At 37.9% G+C, this 22568-nt stretch overlaps 1 protein-coding gene and 2 long non-coding RNA genes across 3 annotated transcripts in view; all 3 read left to right on the forward strand.

Moving 5' to 3' along the window:
* Positions 1-3597, forward strand: part of LOC114006113 (uncharacterized) — an 8498-nt gene extending 4901 nt beyond the window's left edge. Inside the window, exons 2-5 of the long non-coding RNA XR_003547875.1 lie at positions 1826-1861; positions 1986-2039; positions 2137-2190; positions 3556-3597. This is a non-coding gene — a long non-coding RNA (uncharacterized LOC114006113). The remainder of the gene's footprint in view (positions 1-1825; positions 1862-1985; positions 2040-2136; positions 2191-3555) is intronic.
* A 4550-nt stretch (positions 3598-8147) lies between these two features.
* LOC114006109 (uncharacterized) lies at positions 8148-16818 on the forward strand. Its single transcript, XR_003547871.1, has 5 exons — positions 8148-8245; positions 8325-8378; positions 9207-9260; positions 14409-14462; positions 16779-16818. It is a non-coding gene; the product is annotated as an uncharacterized LOC114006109 (long non-coding RNA).
* Positions 16819-19430: 2612 nt separating this feature from the next.
* The window catches only part of LOC102469314 (collagen alpha-1(XIX) chain), an 18658-nt gene continuing 15520 nt past the window's right edge, over positions 19431-22568 (forward strand). Inside the window, exons 1-2 of the mRNA XM_027768223.1 lie at positions 19431-19544; positions 19941-19985. Of these exons, the coding sequence (XP_027624024.1) occupies positions 19431-19544; positions 19941-19985 (159 nt within the window). The remainder of the gene's footprint in view (positions 19545-19940; positions 19986-22568) is intronic.

Genomic DNA, 22568 nt, shown 5'->3' on the forward strand with positions numbered 1-22568 from the left:
CCCTGCTATTGTAGAGAGAAAAAGGATCAAAGATAATTGAGAGAGAATAGTCAGTGGAAAGGTCATAGAGAGACCTTGGATCTGAAATTGTTTCAACAATTCAGCCAAAAGATCAGTCTTTGGAGTATCATTTTCTGAGCGCCAACATTGTAATTTAGAAACAAACCATTTCCCCTACTATGCTTATAACACTGAGCTCAGTACTTCACTTTAGCACCAGCGGTGGGGAGATTTTTCCATACATCAGCTCCCTGATGGATACCACCTGAGTGTCCTGTAATTCAGTTGAGTTCGACTCTACCTGGAATTCAAGTCAGATCCCACAGATAAAGAGCTCAGCCCCTCAAGACTGACTCCTAATTCAGATGCCAGTCACATGTCTGGGCCTCCAGAACCTCTGACCACCTTGCTATAAATGGGGGTTCAGCAACCAGCCCCTTGGTTCTAGTAATTTGCTAAAGGGGCTCAATGAAGCTAGGACAATACTGTCCTGTGTGTACCAGTTTATTATATTAATAAAAAACAGGCAGAAGGGATTCATACGGTGAGGTCTGGAAGGGTCCTGAGCACAGGAGCCTCCGTCCCACGGACTCGGTGTGAGCCACCCACTCTGCACTTGGCTGTGTTTCGCCAAGCTTGAAGCTCTCTAAATCCTGTCCTTTCGACATCTCTTTGGAGGCATCATTGCATAGCCTGATTGATTATTGACTCCATTTGCAGCTCCTTTTCCCTCTTCAAGACTGGGAAGGTTTGGCTTGTTTGTGTTTGTTTGTTTGTTTATTTATTTATTTATTTGAGGTGACCAGCATCTATTGAGGAATCCAACAAGAGTCACCTTACTAGAACAAAAGAAGCTCCTCCAACCCATAAAATTCCAAGGGATTAGAAGCTCTGAGGCAGGAAAACAGGCACAAAGACTAAATATATTTATTATTATATCACAATATCACAGCCTTATATTGAAGTTACGAGAGTTAAAAGAAAGCATGAATAGTGAATAGTCATGCTGTGTGTGTGACTGCTGTTGGACTTTTCCAGGGCAAGAATAGAAAAGGCCATTGGAGATAGAACATTAAACAAAATTTTAAAAATTCTATCAGGAAATTACTAGAAAAATGATAGCAATTGAAGGAAAAAAAAATCAGCTAGGGACACAGTATACATAGAAAGGAAGCAAAAAGTGTTTGCAATAATAGTGGTATGAAGTTTTACTCTAAAAACTAACAAAGGTAAAGCAGTGAGCAGTTACTGAAGTCAACTGCCAAGCAACCAGGTCTTCATTTACTTAGATTGTAAAGTCTTTATTCAGTGGTCCATGCATATGTAATAGGAAGAGAAATAACGCCATTCAGTTCCCCAGTCATCTCCCATCCACACTTCAGTTACCTCAAATTCCAATTTTCCAAAATTAGAAAAGAGTAATTGTCATTTTACTCTGTATTCCTGTCACTGAACAAGATTGCTGGTGACTTCTTTATAGGGAGGAATAGCCCAAAGCAGAAAGTAGAAAGAAAAGGAAGCCCTGAACCAGTGACCTTGTGGGCAGGTTCTGAACAGCTAGAATGTGGATGCAGTGTTGGTGCACTTGTGAATGTGACAGGTGGCAATGAACAAGATGTGTCAGATATCTGAGCAAAATTGTGTTGATGTTTCTAGGTTGGGTGTTTATCTACTATCCAGAAGTCTTACCTGACGTCACTGAGTGTACATAGGGGGATTCTTGTTGTTGAGCTAAATAAATTACAATGTTTAGACTTTTATCTCACTTGGATAATTTATGGACTTTCCTGATGGAATTCTGATAATTCAATCTCATTTTACTCAGGGCTCCCAAGGACCAGCTGGAGAGCCAGGTATTCAGGTAAGCTACTTAGCTAAGTTATTATTGTTATTTCCCACAGCAAATTAAGTGTGCTTATTTGGGAATATTTCTGTAAGACTGTCCTCATACATATCTTTTTTTTTTAATCCCCCCCTTTTTTTAGGGTCCTCGAGGTCTCCCTGGATTGCCAGGAACTCCAGGGACCCCAGGGAATGATGTAAGGACCTTCTTTACCTGCCCCTGCCCCCATTCCCATTTTAATTTACACTTGTGCCAACCTGCAAAGATTTGAACATGATTGTCTCTTTCTCCAGGGATCTCCAGGCAGAGATGGAAAACCAGGCCTGCCAGGCCCCCCAGGTGACCCGGTATGTAGACAGACTCTGCCTGATTTATGTATCTTTAATGCACCCAGAAGCTAAGCAGCTCACCAAGCAAGTTTTGCTGTTCAAACTAATTAGAATGCTCAGTGACTGCTTGGTGATTTTGTTTATCCCCATTATTTTGTAAAGGGAAACAAAAATTCAAGCTGGGTCAGCATTTTTTTTGGTATGTGTTGAATTGTTATTTCTTGAGGGTATAATTCAACTATACAATTTGGCCCCAGGCTGAGCCTCTGTATGTAATGTCTCAATCCCATGAAAACTGAGATAAAATATATAGCCACAATTTCTGTTATTCCTAATGGTAGTGACCACATGAATTTCATTTTTCTAAATGAATGTTTGCAGGTAAGTTACCTACAGTATAGTATACATACATTGATTCTGTGGCTTTTAAATGCTTAGATGATTCAATTATGAAAACCAGTTTTAGTAGGCTCTTTTAAAAGTGGGTTTAGGCACTAAACGTATGTTCCAAAGTTTTATTTTAGGTTAAACCTTGCTTTGAGCGACAGTGAAATCCCCTTAAATAGCTTCAGACTCACCAGTTACAATTTGAGAGGCCATATGGTACATGTCATTGTATTAAGAGTTTCGTATACTAAGATCCAAATCCAGCCTCTCAGTTCTAAGCCTCCCAAATCCCTCTACCTCCCACACTGTTTGGGTCGTGTGCGCCTTTATAAGCTACATGCAGAGGCATATTTGGGCCTTACTTTATCTCTACCGCTAAGTGAATCATGTGTCCATCATCTGGGGATCTTGTGAAGTGTTACTTGGGTTTCCAGAGTATCTCTTTGAAGGACTTTTTAAAGACATGCAGCTGAAACATGGCCCGAGTTCCCCTGGTGTCTGTCTTATACATCACTTAAGGTAGATATAGACTGTTTTGAACTTTCATGAGAAATAACTTCAAAGCAAACTCATCTTATATTTTTCATATTTCTTAACAGCCTGATAATGTTTGGCAGAGTGATCTCTTTTTAATAAATGATTACCTTTATGCATTATTTAAAACCAATAATAGACTAGGGATGACATAGAGGCTGCCATGTCATGAAAATAGAAAACAAGAGATGCAGCATTAAAACAGTGATGTATGTTTATGGTAGGGGAATAGTGACTATTTCTCAAAAATAGTTCTGAATTCTTTCAGTGCATCAGTTTCTTGATATGAAACATAATGGTAAGCCAGTGATTCTGACAATGAGATTCTAGAAACCCCATGTCTAAGATATCAAGTGGCCTGGCAATTTGAAGAAAAAAATCTATATCATATTGTATGTTTGTATCATATTGTGTGCATGTATGTATAAATACATGAACTTGATTTTTTCTCCCTAACCTCAGATAGCACTTCCTCTCTTGGGAGACATCGGCGCCTTACTCAAGGTACTCTGTTGCTATGTTAGAAATTATGTGTTAATCTCCAGGAAAAATCAGAGGGGAAATCTTTATGAGAAATTGAGTTCATTGCTTAACCTGAACTATAATTTAATTTTTAATGAATGGCATAACATCTTAAGGTAGAAAAAGGATCATGTATCTTTTGTCATTTATGCTAATTCCTCCAACTCTCTTCTTTCTTAGCAATCTCTCATGTTAGGCATGAAAATGGGGGAGGGGAGTTCTGAGCTGAGCTACAGGCACAGCATAGTATATTATGGCCCTTGAGTAGCTCATTCTCTCCTCTGGCACAACAGCTTCCTCATGGGTGCTTACCCACCCTGGCTCAGTACTGCAAAAGCTAATCCTTCTCACTGGATCTGCTCTGATCTGTCCCAGGATGAACACCAGTACTGCTCAGTAAACGGCTAGTTCATAAGGCTGTGTTTCACTGGCATAGATTTTGCAAAATGAGCTACTGAATTCCAAAGTCTACAACTACCTTCACACCTGGTATAAAAATGATCTTTACCTATTATGTATTCATAGGGAATTAATATTGTTATGACTTTTTTTCTCTAGTGCTTTCATGTATTTCATCTGTAACACAGAATGAGTGGAGGGTTGATAATGGGATCTCTAAGGTTCTGTATTTGCAGCTTCTGTGTGATCTGCTCAAACTGAATGAACTCAGATGAACACCTTATGTCTTATCTTATGAATGGGCAATACATACATGTACACACACACACACACACACACACACACACACCCCTAGAGAATAGCTGTATATAAGTAGTTTAGTTTATATTCTTAGTATTCAGTGCAATGATTTGCACAGAAGTAAGACAGGCAAACATATTCATTTAATTTAATTTGAAAGACTCAAGAGTTCTACTGTATGTATTTGTTGGGTGATTAGAGTTTTGAGAATTGGTATGTAAGTGTAATTAAGAATATAAATATACAGGGTTTTTTCATCTCTAAAAGGCAACATATTCTTATAAATCAGAAAAGAGTATTTGTGGGAGTTACAGAACAATTTTATATTTATTGAGTTATAGTTACATGTCATAAGTAATAATATTTACTTATCTCATGTAATCTTCATAGTAATCCTCTGAGTTCAGACTGTAGTAGCCATCTCATTGTACAGATGAGAAACCTGAAGTTCTGAGCAGTTAAGTAACTTACTCAGAGTCACATGGCTAGTAAGTGTAGCATTAACAGGAACCAAGGTCCTCAGACATTAAATCGGAAGTTCTTCGTTTTTTTAGTAGTTTTGGAAATAGGGTTGTAGGAGTTACATTATTCCGGATGTTTGGGTTCTTATGTGTCAGAAACATGACACTTGAACAGAAACACATATCCTGATAGAATATAAGGTAGCTAACAGAACAGACAAAAACAAAAACTAAAAACTAGGAACAGATCCCAGTAAGAAGAGGAACCAGGGCTCCAGGTGTCTCAGGAATGGGAAGAATGACAGAATCACAAGAGTGGCTTCCCTTTAATAAATACACCCTTCCGTTGTTCCAGCTAGCATCATCTAACCGGGATTCTGGGTCCCAAGAGAGTCGATTGGTGAGAGGTGGGCAGGTCACTTTGACTTACAGTCTCAACCAACTATATTCAATAGGAGGATGTTTGTATTAGAGTTTCCCAAAACAAAATCTAAATACAGGAACTTAGGTTGGGAGTTGGTCATCAAATCAATCTCCTAATATAATGTTAAATCCTGATCCAGTTACTCAACACTAACTCTCCCTCTCTGACTTGAGACTTTAGCATGCTCAATCATCCTGCCTTCTCTTTTCAAATACACCTTTGGTTAAAGTATTGAGGGGGAAATGGCATAACTGCAGACTTCTCAAAGAACTTTTGCAGCCAGCAGGTGGCATGGAGGTTAAGGTGCTGGATCCCACATGGTTGACTACACAGTCTGAGTCATGGACCCAGCAACTTGAAAAACATGATGGGCGTGTGTACACATGTGCCCAGAATCATAAGAGAAATGTGGGGGAAAGGGGTTGCAGTGTGGCCATCTCCCCAGGAGGTGATTTCTCCTTTCCTCTCTCTCTCTGTCTCTCTGTCTCTGTGTCTCTAACAAGTGTACATGCCCTATAGCAAAAAAAAAAATTTAATTTAAAAATAAATAAATAAAAAAGCAAAAGACCTTTTGCTAGTTTAATTTGTGTATCAATCCCTTTTTGAATGGGATTATGCATTAGGAAATGTGATGCATCTTTTTTTCCACAAGAAATCTGAAGACATTCTTCAGTTTCCAGTTTCTCTTAATTCATTGTTTTGGTAAACCTAACCTAAAGAAAATGAGGTCACTTTCAAATGACTCTTAGAAAATTCTGTCAATTTATAGCAATTAGCATTTTTTAATATTTTACTGAAATGGTCCATTGAATAACCCGTTATAAAATGTTTGTGATTGGTCCCCTTCTTTCTCTCTCTATTTTGCATATAAACACCCTCAGGCATTAAAAAAAGTTGTTTTATGTTTCTATGCCAAGGTTTTTCTCCGTATTTATATGTCATGTTTATGTCTATGGATATAATAACTCATTTTCATATTCTTTTTGAAGTACAGAAACCATTTTGTTTCTTGTAATTCCTTAAGTATTTCTCTATCTTCATAGTTTTTCAGATATTATCAGTGATGGTTCTATAATTATATTACATATGCTTTTATTCCCTTATGAACATTTAGCCCTGTGAAATGATTCAGGGAGTAAAATTAGTTTGGGAAACATCACACTTAACGCCCACTCCCATTAATGTATTAAGACTCTAAGAAAGACCACCATAAATAAAACATTTTAAAAATATAATTGTTGAATTTTATTTATTCATTCATTTATTTTAATTTAACTAGGGAGAGAGAGGAAGGCAAAGTGAGAAAACAAGCCACCAGGTGTGGGACTTGAACTGTGGTTGGCCATGTAGGAGTGTTCAGCACCTTAACCACCATGCCACCTGCTGGTCCCAAAGAAAACTTATTTTTCATTTTATTTTATTTTTATTAGTCTTATTTTTTTAAAACATTCAATCACTAGACATCAGTTGGCTTGTAAAGAGAATTTACCCAACATGAAATACATCTCAGGCCAGTCTAGTTGAAAATACTATACACATTATCATCAATAGGAAATAAACCATTTCTGTGTCCCACAAATGTCCTGCCTCTATTTTTTCTCCCTGATTTCCTTCCCCATACTCTTCCCCTCTCCCACCCTCCTTCCACACTAACTCCAGCATCCATAGCTTTTTTCACTGTGTTTATGCCCTCCAATCTTTCAGTCACTACCATAGAGTGTGGACAATCAGTGTACAGTAAGTAGAGACATACAATATCTTTCTTTCATAGCCTGGCTAGCTTCACTCAGCAATCATTCTTCATATACAACCACTTTCTATCAAATGCCAGGGTCTTATTGTTTTTTTATGGTTTATTAGTCTAAAGAAAACTTTTCAATCTAGCATTTTTTAGACATTTTGCCTCTAAACCTTTTTAATATCTTACAAAATTATTGTTCTAAGAAGTTATTTTTGGAAATCTGACTTATGCTGATATCCACTGGTTCAAAAATATTGAACTTGAATAGCCATGGCATGACTTGCCAACTTCTCAGCAATGGCATGCTTTAGTTCTGTTTTCATATATTTAAAGAGTCTTCCCTTTATTAAAATGGATGAAAGAATAGTAGTTCATAATGCCCTACCTTCTGTCAGCTGGTAAACTACCTCCCTCACTCAATGGTCTTTATTCTATGTTGTCTTTAGTTATATCGTATTCCAAAATTTATTTAAAAATAAGCCCTTCTAGGGCTTTTCATAGACACTTTTTCTTTAGCTCTATGAAAACTTATGTTTGTCTATGAGCTCAGATGCTTAAATTCAAGCCTTTCCAGACCAGCTAAAGGTTACAAAGAAGGAAAAGGAAAGGTAATTTCACTTAAATTTCCTATCTTCACTTGAATTTGACATAGGACTCAAGCCCAAGTGACTCAAGAAATTATTTCTCACTTGAGTGCCTCCACTGACAAATGAAATGTTAGTAAACGGTGTTGAGGGTTCTCCAATTTTGCTCCCCAAAGGAGAAATTTCTTCTTCACAGTTTTTTGTCCTTTAATAATATATGCTATCGGTTGTACAAACTTGCTGGATATTTCTAACTTTATTATCAATTCCCTTTTAAAACATGTTGCTAAGTAATTGAAATTCAGTGCATGCTCTTAATTTATGTGTCTTTCCCTTATTTATTTGAAATTTTCCATTTAAATATCATCAGAGACATGTTTTAAATGAAAACTCACAAGTATAAATAGATACTGGAGATTAACTTTGTCAATAATTTTACCTCACTGAAAGTCAATTTTAAAATTGGATAAATTAAGTTTCTGAAAGCAAAGTGACCTAGCAGTGGATATATCCACTCATGTCTGATAAAGATTCAAATAGAACCTCAAATCAGATCAAACCTCACTTTCATAGACTGCTAGTATGAATCTCTCCATAACCCTGTCTTCATACTCACTAGAACTTCTGTGGCAACTGCCAAGCGAGTGTCCCTGGGCTGAAAAGCAACAAAGAGGAAGGAGGTGCTGGTGAGCCTGGAAAGTATGATTCTGTAGCACGGAAGGTAAGAAGGCTGGCTGATGTTTGTGGACGCTAGTACACATCATGCATTCTCTCAGTTCTGCTACTGCTCTGTTCTCTAGGGCGACATAGGGCCACGGGGTCCTCCAGGATTCCCAGGCAGAGAGGGCCCAAAGGTAAGGAAGTCTATTCTCCACTCTTCTCAATGGGACCCTCAATTCATTATGAAAAAAGAAATCCCATTTAAGGGACCAGCAGTTGGCATAATGGCTATGTCACTGGACTCCCATGTAGTTGACCGCAGTTTGAGTCCTGGACTCAGTGGCTTAAACTCATGCTGGGCGTGTGTGCGTGCGTGCCCAAGATCCCAAGAGGAGAATGGAGGAGAATGGATTGCAGTGTGGCCATCCCCCCTGGGGGATGATTTCTCTCTTTCTGTCTGTCTCTCTCTGTCTTTCTGGCAAGCACATGTGCCCTATAGCAAAAACCTTTCCAAAAAAAAATTCCATTTAAGAATACACCACTTTGGCTTAGCCACAATGATGGAGTGGTAGCACAGTGCTCTACAATACTAGGAGTGATACGGAAGATCAGAGTTCAGTTCCTGGGTCCATGAGTACACACCAGACTCATGTTTATACACATGCCATGATCCTAGCTGGCTAAGAAAAGGCTGGAAGAGATAACCACAGCCGAGACCCTTTTGAGGATGCTTACCTTTCTCTCTCTGTCTCCTGCTAATAAAAAAAAAAAGCACATAAACATTTTTAAAAATAAAATGAAATTACTATTTTTAAATCTATATTTTTATATTATATGTAATATATCTCTATATTATATAGAGAGATATTATATATATATAAAGTGGTGTAAAAGCCATTGCCATTTACTTGTTCCTGTCCCTATCCAAATTACGTGTCCAAAGTGTCCTGACAAGAGATTTGTTGTTGTTACTCCAAAAGATCAAAAGATGCATTTGCCAACCAAATGTATTGTCTTTTCAGGGAACCAAAGGAGAGCGGGGCTACCCTGGAATACCTGGGGAGAAAGGTGATGAGGTAACAACAGACTTCTACTATTGATTCTCTATATTTAATTTAACAGAGGAAAGACATAATTTTTTCCTTAACTTATACTTAATATTAAAACCAATAAAGACAAAGAGTAAGTAGGACTTTTAAGTGCTAACACAGTTTAAATAATATGTTCATGTTGACTACTCATGGTCCAAATTCTTTGAGACAAGGAAATTAAGGCACGAAGTTAACATATCAGATATGGCTTTTCTTGTTCATATATCAGATAACAGTGCCAGTGTTATTGAGATAAATACAAAGGAAATAAGGAAGGGAAAACTTAATTTCAAAAAACCCCAGGATTTCTAAAAGCATTGAAGAACAGTTAAACTACCAGTCTAGGAATAAGGGCAGCTCTAGACTTCAACGGAGCTGCCCTGGGATACAGCTGTAACATGATTCAACTTTGACTACTTTATTTTTCTGTGTCTCTACTCAACTTCCAAATCCTGGGAGGAAAAAAATGAAAACCAATAGCACTGTATGGTAGAGACTGAAAGTCTGCAGAACATCAAAGTATTAAAAATTATAATGGACACTAGAGGCAAAGTGGAAAGAGAGTGTGAGAGGGGAAGAGCATAGGAAATTTTGGGGGGGAAGGAGAGGTAAGACACTTGTGGGACACAGATAAGGTTTATTATCTGTTGACAAGGGTGTGTGGAGGGGTCTCAACTGGGCTGGACTGAGGTGTATATCATGTTGGGTAAAGTCTCTTCACAATCTAAATGATGTATAGTGATTTAATGTATGAATAATAATAAAAATAGAAATAAATAAATACACTTAGATATTAAAAAAAAGAAATTGGTTTTTCTTTTAGAGGATTTTCGGTTTTTGTTTTTTTTTAAGCTTTGTTTATTTTCGCTGTCAAGAATTTTATTTTTACTTGTAATGTTTAAAGACCATCTTATCACGGCAGATTATTTTGAGATATTAATAAAGCAATTATCCACCCCCCCCCAAAAAAAAAGCAATATGAAGGATCTGGACTAGTTTATATTAACTGCTTACCCAGAGGACTAAAGTTCCAACTCAAAAGTGCTTGCAAGATAATGGTATGATTTTCTGACTCCCAGCCATGGTGATACCCAGAATATCATTCTTGTCCTGCGTAATTCTCATTAACTCTTAGAAAAACCAATTAGAATGATGAATTGTTGTTAGTTTAAACAGTTTTGATACTAATAATTCTTAAACGAAAGTAAGTAAGCCATCTGGCGTGTATTAACCTTGATGTTAGTGCAGAAAATCACCCAGTATAAAGCAGATCTATTTTTCTAGTCAGAGGTATATTTCACATTACAAGTTATCATGATATATTATTGTTTTAATTAATATTGATTCTATTCTGGAAAACTTTGATGTTGAGCTTGTTTTTTTTAAAAGAACAAAAAAGTATAACATTTATTTTCATCCCTAAACAAAACACTATAGGCATTTGATTCTCAAAATAAGTAATCGTTATTGAACATTTCTCAAGTGCCACAGAAGATTTCACTGAAGTACAAGCACAATAACTGATTTTAAATACTCGAACAGCTTTTAACTGCCTAGATTCAAGAGGTAGACTTTAAAGGCAGTTGAGAAGGTAATAACAAAAAGATCATGAACTAAATGGAATTCGGGCTTTTTATAAGTGACTCACAGTGAAACTCACTGAAAGTTCATTTTTATTGATTCTGCAGGGTAAGTTGCCCTCTTTGTGCACTGAAATTCGTTGTTAATGCTCTCTCACTATTTTAGTGTATTCTCTCTGAGGTATACCTTATGGCTTCTTTGACATAGGATATACAAAATTTTAAACAAGAGTCTTATTACATGGAGAAGTCCAGCAGGTTCAGGAGATCTTTTTCTACTGGTTTTTCACATCACATGAATAGTATGAGTAAACTTAAAGTATCATACTGACTGAGTTGAACCTTTTGAGAAGAATTGGGCAGTGCAGCTTTTAGCTCAAATTTATCCTAAATAGTAAATATAATCTTGTCTTCTACTGGGACCACCTAAAATTATAATCTATTGATTTAGCTGAAAAAATCTTAGGCCACAACCTATCAACTGACCGATAACTGTACCATATGTACGTAATATCTAATCTTAAAAAATCTCAAATGTCTGTTCTACTCTTAATGGAAAAGACATGGAGGGGACACCTTGTCTCTTTGAAAACTTCTTTTTTTTTTTTTTTTTTTTTTTTTTTTTGAAACTTTTTTTAGTTAATTAATTTACATTCATTTCCTAAGCTATAAGGTGCATGTGCTCACCTGAGAGACAGAGAAGCAGAAAGCAAGAAATCACCCCTCAGGGAAGATGGCCACGCCGCAATATCTTCTCCATTTTCCTCTCAAGATTTTGGGCATGCACTCACTTGCGCCTAGTGTGAGCTTAAGTCACCAGGTCCAAGACTCAAACCGCAGTTGACTATGTGGGAATCCAACAAAATAACCATTACACCATCTGCTGGTCCCAAAGGCTTCTAATTATTATGTCTTCAATTTAATCTGCCTGAGAACGTAGAGAGAGGGTTACCTGCTTGTTTATTGCTCTTTAGTAAAGTGATACCATCTTCCACAATTTTCTCAGCTGTTTTCCACAACAACGTAGCAAGTGTCAAGATGCTAATAGAACACAGCTTCACCTCTCATACTGAGTCATTTCTGGCTTGGAATGCAGATCTGCATACAATATTTCAAGGTAGTAATTGATAAATCGGACATGAAATATGTCATCAGCCATAAACTATACCAACAGAAAAATAAATTTTCTTAGTAGCAACTTCACTAGGACTTGCAAGATCAAAATATCAGAGCAAGGAAAGAACTTGGCTCTAATGATCCCTGAATATCTATGTAATAAATTTTAATTTGTATTTTAGTTTGGCATATATGCTAAATTGACTGTCCTACTCTTTAATATGTATGTGCCTTCTTTAATGACCACCTTGTCTTCTAAAATTATCTTATTGCCCTTTATGCATCCATAGTAACTTTTACCCTTACTACAAAATTTCAGCCTGTCCAGAGAAAGACTGCTGAGAATGATGTTTTTTTTATTTATGGACTGAGGTTTATTTTAAAGTTTAATGTGGTCATCAAAGGTTAATGAGTCCCAAGCTTATAAATTAGACTTCCTAAAAACTCACTCAGCATCTCTAGACTAATTCAGTGTTGAGACTAAAAGGTAGCTAAAAAAAAAAAAAAAGGAATACCTATGTGCATGCATATCTTATACAGGTACATACAGAGAGAATGTTTGGAAATGTGGGTTTTCTGATAGAAGGAAATTTCTGGTATAACATTTGTCATCTCCAATCATTAAGAGGTACCATTCCCAAAGGAAAATTATTTCCTTTTATTTATGAGCTAGTAAACAAGCTAATAGTAAGGGAATAACAACAGTCTAATGAATAGTTTGCATATGCACACACACACACGCACACACACATACACGCAAACAGCATTGCCAATGACAGTGATATAATGTTGAAAGAAAATATGTCAACATTCTTTAACACAAGTATACACAAAATTTTAACCAAGACGTATTACATAAAGAATTCTAGCATGTTCCAGAAGATTCTTTTGCATATTACATAAATAAGCCTGAAGTAACATAGGAGCCCATTGGGCAATGGATAGAAAGTCAGGCAGAGCTTGGTTCTTGATCCCATCATTGCAAAGAAACTTGATCCAGCTCAGTCTTCCAGAACGCTCATAAATAGAAGAATTCTTTACTCAGTAAAAGAATTTAATTTCTGAAAGAGTGAAACCATTTAAATCTAGAACTTGCATCACATGGTTATCTGAAATTACAAAAGAATACTTAACATTCTTTTTTCTGACTGTGGAAGTGATCTAAATTTATTATAGAAAATTTAAGGAATAAGTTAAAGCACTACAAAGATAATATATCTCTATCCCCACTGCCCAGGAAGGACTGCTTATAATAATAATATTATGATCCATATCTCATCGCCCACAATTCCAATACCCAAAAACCTCCGAAACCCTGGAAACTTTTCCCCGAGTATGCAGCAAATTCATTTGACAACAAAATTTGACCTGAACTCATATGGAGTTGAGCCATTTCTTTTACCCTGTCAGAATAGCATACATTCTTGCTATAGAAATATCTGTGTGCTTATTAAAAGGTGCTGCCCCAGGGACCCCTGGGAGTGTTACATAATATCCAGAATATGCACTGTGCTACCTTTGTAAAAATATCTGAAAATACAGAATGCTGAAACACATCTGAAACTAAAGTTCCCAGATAAAACATTAATCTATTGGTTATGGTCAATTAATACAAACTTCTATCATATCTATCTTTAAAGAGTATATTTATAACATGTAAAACATTAGTCCCTATGCTATGTAACATTTAATTTTCCATGTTATCCAATTGTTTTCTAAAACATGATTTTAACAGTTGCAAAATATTTCATGTTACAGACCTTAACATTACTTAGCTAATATGCTGTTGTTGATATACTTGGTAAAGGAACAAAATTCATTACACAAGTTGCCAGTTAATCTTGACAATTTGTCCTTGACATATGAACATATGAGCATCTTAAATCCTGTCTAGTATACTTAGCATTATACTAAAAAAATATAAGAAGGGGAGGGAGAAAAAATTCGATTTGCTTTTTATGCTTAAGCCATTAAAGGTTTCTAAATCTAAATTTGTCAATGAGCCAGCTTTCTTCTTGTAATGAACTGATCAGCTTAACTAAATTTTATATTAAAATGTAGTCTTATTTTCCCACTACATAAAGGATGCTTTAGTATAATCATGTGTTTCTTTGATGGCATTCTGCCAGTCTGAAATTTGTATTTCTGTGCGTTAGCAGTGCAGCATTCTCGGCAATGCAACTGCTGACAAGGTGGCAGCTTTGCTGTAAGATCAGAAACAATCTGTTAACCATAAACATACATTTACAGAGGTCATGGCATTTTAGCTCGCCATCTGTACTTTTTGAAGATAAGTATTTGTATATGACATACATCATATTTCTCGATTAGCTAAAATGTATATGTTTAATTTTTAGTAGTCAAAATATTTGGTTAACAAATGCCTAAATGTTCACAGTGATATGACCAATTTTATGGAAGGAACTCTCTCTTCTAGGGTCTTCAAGGAATTCCAGGCACTCCAGGTGCACCAGGCCCTACTGGACCCCCTGTAAGTATCTTCAAATTTCTCTGACTCACCCTCGATAGCACACATTGCTAGGATGCTGTGCTCTGCAGGCTGGGACCAAATACCACCTGGAAGGCTTGGCTTCAGTTCCTGGTTTAACCTAAGGGCCAGGTGCAATGGCATGTGCCTATAATCCAGGCAATTCGAAGCAGCCGAGGCAGAAGGATCACGAGCTTGAGGTTGGCCTGGGCAACACAGCAAGATGCTGCCTGAAACGGGGCTGAGCTGACACCAGCAGATGGCATAATGCTTATGTTACTGGACTCCCACGTAGTCAACCACGGTCCCAGCCCTAGAGCCAGCGGTTTAAAACTCACACCAGATTTTGGGCATCCAAAATCCCGAAAGGAGACTAGAGAAGGGATTGTGGTGTGGCCAGCCCCCCTAGGGGGTGATTTCTCGCTTGCTGTATCTCGGCCCTGCTCTGTCTCTCTGGTGAGCACACATGCCCCATAACAAAAATCTCTCTAAAAATTAAAAAAAAGAAAGAAAGAAAGAAAAGAAAAAAAAAAAAAAAAGAAAGGAGCTGAGTTTGGTGGTATGCATCTGTAGTTCCAGCTGGGAGATCAGAGAGGCAGAAGTATCACAATAGCAAGACATTGTCTAAAAAACAAAATGAACAAACAAACAAAAACCAGAAAGAAAACAACAAAGGCAACAACAAAAAATAATTCTGCTCAGAGTTCATATTTTCTGGAATGATGTAAGGTAAATTAGTATTTTTTTATTCTCTCTGCCTCTGTATACTAGCTATTGCCTAGAAAAGTAGCCTCATCCAACATCTCAAATTTTCATTTAGCATTAAGGCTGCTAAGTGTCCTAAGAGATTTGTTATCAGAATTCTACAAAACCAGAAATGTCTGTGACTAAGCTACTCTATTTGAAATAAAAGTTGGATCTGGAAGAGCATTCTATTTTTTTGGTTTGAATGTTTGGGTACTAACCTTTGGAAGAGTTCTTCAGATGGTGACATCCTATATTCTTAAGCACCATAAACGTAGAACTTAACTACTGGAGAGAAAAGAGGGGGCAAGGATTATCAGATATAATTTCTTTTTATTCAAATATGTGAATTAAAACACCTCTGTTTAAGTAAGGCTTTTTTCTTCTTCTTCATGGCTCCTCAAACATTTTACAAACTTTGTATCTCTTCTTTTTTTTTAGGTTTTTGCCATAAGGCACGTGTGCTCACCAGAGAGAGACAAAGAGATAGAAAGTGAGAAATTACTCCCCAAGAGGAATGGCCATGCCACAATCCCTTCTCTACTCTACTCTCAAGGTTTTGGGCACACACACACAGCACCCAGCATGAGTTTCAAACCACTGGGTTTGGGACTCAAACTACAATCAGTGGGAGTCCAGCGCCTCAACCACCATGCCACCTGCCGACCCCAACCTCTGTACCTTTTATTATCTTATTTTCCTAAGACAGACTCTTTCTTTCCCACCTGCCAAACACGATCTCTTAAGTGAAGTTCAATTTTAGGTTTACAAGATAAAATATAAGACATGCAGTTTAATTTGAATTTCAGAACAATTTTCCAGCAATTTTTATAGAATGTTCGTTCTAAATACTGTATTTTTTGTTTGTTAAATCTAGCAACACTGCTCATATCTTAACTTTTCCAAGTCTTCCCTCCTTAGCACTCCTTTCAAATCAAGTCCTTACCACTTTATCAAGTAGGAATGTAGTCATATTCCTTAATGTTTTGAATTATGGATTCATCATAATTTCAGTGTTATCATTTATGCATTCACCGCAGTTATATAAAACAATCCTGACTTTAAATTGCACACTAAAATTAAAAGTTATAAAAAAGAGTTGTGAAAGACATCAAGAAAATTTTAACTATTACCAAAGAATTAAAGTTAAATTTTATTTTCCATTGGTAAATTATGATCACATAACTCAATATGTGCATTGTTAATTCTGCCATGTCTTGAAGTATTTAAAATGTTGAACGACCAAAATTATAGCTCATTTAGCAAGACATAATGTTATGTAAATTGCCATTTAAACAGCAAGGCTAGATTCTTAAATGTATCAAAAGGTTCCAATTAAGGTCATTAAATGTGGTTGGCCAAGGTGAAAAAGCAACCACAGATACAAATTTCACCCTTCCGAGTCTTATCAGTAGGATACAGCTGCTGGATCAGCCTGAAGAAATATAAGCTTGTAGGACTGATTTAATTAGGATCAAATGACCTTCAAAATACATAAGTTTAACAACCAGTTTTCAATACCCTTTGGCCATTTGGTTGTTTTTTCTGCAACAAACTTAGTTTTGTGTTTTACAGGGCTTATTGGGACGAACTGGACATCCTGGTCCTGCAGGAGTAAAAGGTGACAAGGTACAGAAGGAAAACGTCACTTACCATGTGAATTGAACTTTGGGATAGGAGCAGGGTGAAACTGTGTACAGAAAAAGCCATAAAATCAATCAAAGCTTGAATGTAAGAGGGATGTCAGGGAGTAGCTGTTCTTGAAGTGGACTTGGAAGAACATAGGTCCAAAAGTTGGTCCAAACACAGAAGCCGTGTTCCTAGGAGTAAAGATGAATAGAACATTGGTGCCATAAATCAAGAGTCGAGGCAGAGCCCAGGGCATCTGTCTATGTGGAGAGGCAAGGTAGGGCTAGGGTAGCCTCATAAAGATGTAGGTAAGGGGGATTATATCAGGGAGTTCTAGCCATTGGTGGTATCTTTAGCCATTGAGTTTTCTTTAACAAAATACCATACTCTGGGTGACTGATAAACAGCAAACATATATTTCTCACAGTTCTGAGGACTAAAAAGCTCAAGCTCAAGGTGCTGACAGATTTGTGTCTGGTAGGACCCACCTTCTTGTTAATAGAGGGCACCTTCTAGCTGTGTCCTTACATAGAGGAAGGGTGACAAGCTCCCTTGTGTCTCTGTTACAGGGCATTGATCCTATTCGTGAAGATTCTACCCTCATACCCTAATCACCTTTCAAAGGCTCTACTTCCTAATAGCTCATCCTACAGGTTAGGATTCATCATGTAACTTTGGAGAGACACAAACTTTCATACAATAGCAGGTGCTAAAGCTCCAGATAGCATGCCTGCTGTCAAGGCTAGGATTCCAGTAACCAAAGGGCTTGCTGGACAGTCAGGAAGTTCTGTTTCCAGAAGGTCATAGAGCAAATTCATTGAGGAACCAGGGTAATTTCCTGGGAAGCCAGTTATTGCACAAGTGAGTTGTTGTGGTCAAAAGGGAAGAGCAGTAATAGAAGGGTCACAGACAGGAAGACTACAGGCCTGCCATGTTTACCTGATTTAGAATCTATTGATAAACTGACTGCAGAGTCCACAAATGAGTGAAAAAGGCCTAGCTAGGGACCAGTGGATGGCGTAATGGTTATGTCACTGGACTCCCATGTAGTCAACCACAGTTCAAATCCCAGAGCTGGAGACTAAAAACTCACACCAGGCACATGTGCATGCATGCCCAGAATCCCAAAAAGAGAATGGAAGAAAAGGGATTTCAGTGTGGCCATCCTCACTGGGAGCGGGAGGTGGGATGATTTCTCACTTCCTGAGTCTCTGTCTCTCTCTGGCGAGTACATATGCCCTATAACAAAAATCTCCAAAAAAGAAAAGAAACGAAATGAAACAAAACAAAACGAAAAGAAAAGAAGAAAAGAAAAAAGAAAAGATAAGAGAAAAGAAAAGAAAAAATAAAAGATAAGATAAAAGAAAAGAAAAAAAGAAAAGAAAAGAAAAGAAAAGAAAAGAAAAGAAAAGAAAAGAAAAGAAAAGAAAAGAAAAGAAAAGAAAAGAAAAAAGAAAAGGCCTCGCTCTTCAGATTAGAGAAATAAGAATCAAGAGTCCACAGGAGCCACTCAGGTGGCTTCTACCCACTTGTCGGGATTCAAGCTCCCTGACTAAAATGGAGCATACTGGTGTCAAGGAGCACAGGAATACCAACAGATATAAAGGAAACAATGTGCTTATTCCAAATAGTCTCGGCACGGTTTTTTCTGTGACTATTCCAAGGAGCTTGCCCAGCCCCACCAGCCTTTTTTCTCTGTTCTCTATGGAAATTACTCAGGCATTCAAGGCAGACTTGCCTTTGAAGTTAATGGGAATTCCACATTGAGAAGAGCTTAGGGGCACACATGAGAATGAAAACATGACTTTTAATTGTACTAGGAGGGAAAAAAAAAAGTCTTTTTACTAGCACATACTTTCCCTGTTTGTTGATGCATGAGAACTATGACCTAACTCTCTGAAGGACAGTGCCAGCAGTCAGCAGACTATGACAGGCCTTAGGGAGAGAGCCACCATCCTGGTAGTTTGAGAAAGGAAACAAAGCACTCATTCTTCGCCACACAGCCAGGCAGATGCATTACAAGAACAACTTTACAGTTTATTTTACTGATAAACTTATAAAGGAAAGATTTTATGTGTGTAGTTTTTATTTGTGTGTGTGTGACTAAAAAAAATGGAACAGGATCACAATGAAATCCTTCATAAAATGTATGGAAATGGTTTGAAATCCCTCAAAATTCTTGGGCATCGAGAGTAGGAATTTTACTCTCTCTGGATTCTTTTTATAATTAACCATTTCTCGCCATTGCCCCTAATGTAGAGGGACTTAAAAGATTCTGTGAAGCTACTCTCCTAAAAAGAGAAGCACAGTGATAGGAAGAACCGGTGGAAGACACCAAAGGGACTGCAGTAATTCTGCTCACGATGGACTGAGAAGCAGTCTGTGTTTTACAAAAATAAAAGTGAATGTGTTCTTCAAGTTTCCACCTGAATTCATTATTCACAAATTCCACCTTTAGTGTCCTTTTTCTGTAAGCGGAATGTCTAAGGCTGTGTAAAGTGTATAGACCATTTCCCTTTCAGCAGTGATTGTACCACAGTCCTTCTGTTCAGTGGGAGCTGTCTGACTTGGTTTTTAAGCTTGATATTAACCTAGGACATGGAAGAAGTTTCTTCTGCAGATACAACACAGGTTGTGATTTTCTGCTTTGGTCAGAGTGTAGCTGGTGCCTCTAGTTTTCAAGAAATGACAGTGAGCGAGGGGAGACTAAAAGTGAGGGCAGACCCAGGACGACAATCCCAGAGCCCACTGTGTGCTTGAAGGAGCTCTGTTCTGCTCCCCCAGGTTGGGCGAGCTCCTCTCTGCACTGGAAGTCCAGGACACAATCATCTGGGTTGTCTGGCTCCATCTAGAAACAAACTTCCCCAGAGCTCACACACTGAGAATCCCGATGGACATGGGGAAGACATTCACCTTTCCTGTGATCTAGAAATGTACTTACTAAATGTAAAGGAGGAAGCTAAGCTGAATGAGACTTGCAAAACTAAAACTAAAGAACGACCAGTCTGGCTGATTTCAAAAGATGGCTCCTGAGCAAGCACAACCTGGTTCATAAACTTGATGTAGAAATGTCTATGTCATTGATTTTGGTCTATATATTGTTTGCAGGGTAGCGAGGGACCGCCTGGGAAGCCCGGACCACCTGGACCACCTGTGAGTTGTTTCAGGTTCAAAACTTAATATTCATGTATTTATTTAAGGCATTTTAAATTCAAAGGTCAGATTACGTTTAGGAGTTCTCAGAAATGAAAGTCTTCTGAGTTTTATGTATAAATATAACTGCAGCGTTGGGAGAGCTATTTGTCCTTTAACTCAGCCTTAATGTGCACAGTGCTCAGATTTGCATGTCAAAACTGGGTGCCCCAGCCCCCTGCTTCCTGCCTGGAGCACTGTGGAAAGTAATTTACCACAGAAGAAGCAAGGAGCTGTAAAAGCAGATCCCTCCTGGCAATGTGTTAGTAGAAAATTTGATGTTATACTATATGTGTTTGTTCCCAGCCATGACGTCTGAAATGCAAGGAAATTCTATTTATATAGCACCTAGTGAACAAAATGTACACGAGCCACCGTTGTTTTTACACTCAGGATGGAGACAGACAGATGTGCACTCAGCCAGGGCTGCGTGGAGAGGAGAGGTGCCTCTCTCCGTGACAAGTCTGCCCTCATGTGGGGCCACACATGAATCACAGCAAGCTGAGGTTCAGGCCGGTCTTTTTCCACTGACCTCCGAAGAATGACTAGTTGAAGCTAACCTCACTGAAGAGGGGACAAATCTGACTGTAACTTTCTGAGGATGACAAGGCTATGTTACTAGTCCGCATGCACTGCACACTTTGCACACGTAAACTAAGAGATATTTGCAGGCTGTTTTCCTAAACCTGTCCATATTTGTTACTGCCCTCCTTTCTTACAAGGAAGCAGGACAGAAAATATCTGGGATTCAAATCCTAAAACACACTCTCTCTACAGTAGACAGCACAGCAAAGATAACATGAGCTCACATAAGGGACCTATGGTTTTTTTTTTTCTTTTTCCTGGAGAGTGCATGAGCTTGAGCTTGTTAAAGAGACAGAGAGGGTAAGAGAGAAAGTATTCTCCAGTGGGTTTGTGGTCACACCCTAATCCCTTCTCCTCCATTATTTCATCATGTCAGAATTTGGGGCATATGCATGCATGTGCACCCAGCACGTTTCTCAAACCATCGGGGCTATGATTTGATCTGCACAGTCAGCCATGTGGGAGCCAGTTCTCTTGACCAGTAGGCCACAGGCGCTTAAGAAATCATCCTTGGGACCAGCAGGTGACGTAATGATTAAGGCACTGGACTCCCTTATGGGCAACTGCAATTCAAATCCCAGACCCAGCAGCTTGAAGCACGCCAGGCATGTATGCATACATGCCCAAAATCCCAGGAGGAGAATGGAGGTGAAGGGATTGCGTCATGACCATGCCCACTGCAGGGGGTGATTTCTCGCTTTCTGTTTTTCTGTCTCTCTGGCAAGCACACGCACCCTATAGCAAAAATCTCTCTTTTAGAAAAAAAGAAGTCATCCTCTTCCCTTTGATTTCTCCAAAACCATCATTCAAGACATAGGTTAAATGTTATCCTCTCTGGGAACCTTACTCTCGAAATCTCAGATAAAAATGTCCTTTGTCTCTGCAGAAATTTGCACATGAAATATACAGGACATGTTCAATAACTGCCAAACGAATGAGTGAAATAACAAGTGAATAAATATTATAGATGGATCATTTTTCTTCCATCACAAGAGTTTTAAGACACATGCAAATTGTGTTCACTGAGCACCACTAGCTACCATTATCCAAAAACAGGGATATGGTGACTTCTTCAATTTTGTAACAAAAATGTGAAATTGCAAAAATGAAAATGTCGATTTGTTATTGAATCTATGGAAACTTTTTAAAAGAAGGTTCAAAAAACTCAAAAATATTGATAGGCAGATCTTTTCCTAGATGCTAAAATGTGAAATTTTTTTTTTTTTTTAACTGCAGAGTAAGTTCACTTTAACTGTTGGATAGTATGGGACTTTAACATTCACCTGCCAATTTTCTCAGGAAATTCAATGTTCCTCATTGAACTAAAGAATATTTATTTGGGGACCAGCCAATGGTATAATGGTTATGTTGCTGGACTCCCACTTAGTCTACTGCAGTTTGTGTCCCAGACCCAGCGGCTTAAAACTCAAGCCATACTCATGTGTATGTGTGTGCACAAAATCCCGAGAGGAGACTGGAGGAAAAGGGGTTGCAGAGTAGTCACCCTCCCAGGAGGTGATTTCTCGCTTTTTGTCTCTCTATCCCTCTTTGTCTCTCCAGTGAGCACACGTGCCCTATAGCAAAAAATCTCTTTAAAAATATTTAGAAAGAATATTTATTTGTAAAAATATCTATGCAAGGCTGTGATGAATGTTTTCTCTCCATTTACCTTAATTTTATATTTGGTATGAAGAGACTGGAAAAAAATTACTTTTCAGTAGCCAAATTGTTCCCTATTCACATCTTCATCTGCAATACTGCATTATAGCCTGCGGGTCAGCATGTTGTAAGTGGTTAGCATAAATTGGCAATTCGGAAACTGAATTTTAATGAGCAAATAATATTTTCCTCTGAATGCATTAGTGTCTCATCTATCAAACCTGAACATTAATCAAACCCAAACTGAAAATGTCTGCGTGCTGGCAGTATAACTCACACTTCTTTCTCTTTCTTTCACTA

This window comes from Tupaia chinensis, unplaced genomic scaffold (assembly GCF_000334495.1).
Source record: "Tupaia chinensis unplaced genomic scaffold, TupChi_1.0 Scaffold145685_1, whole genome shotgun sequence".
Lineage (NCBI taxonomy): Eukaryota > Metazoa > Chordata > Mammalia > Scandentia > Tupaiidae > Tupaia > Tupaia belangeri.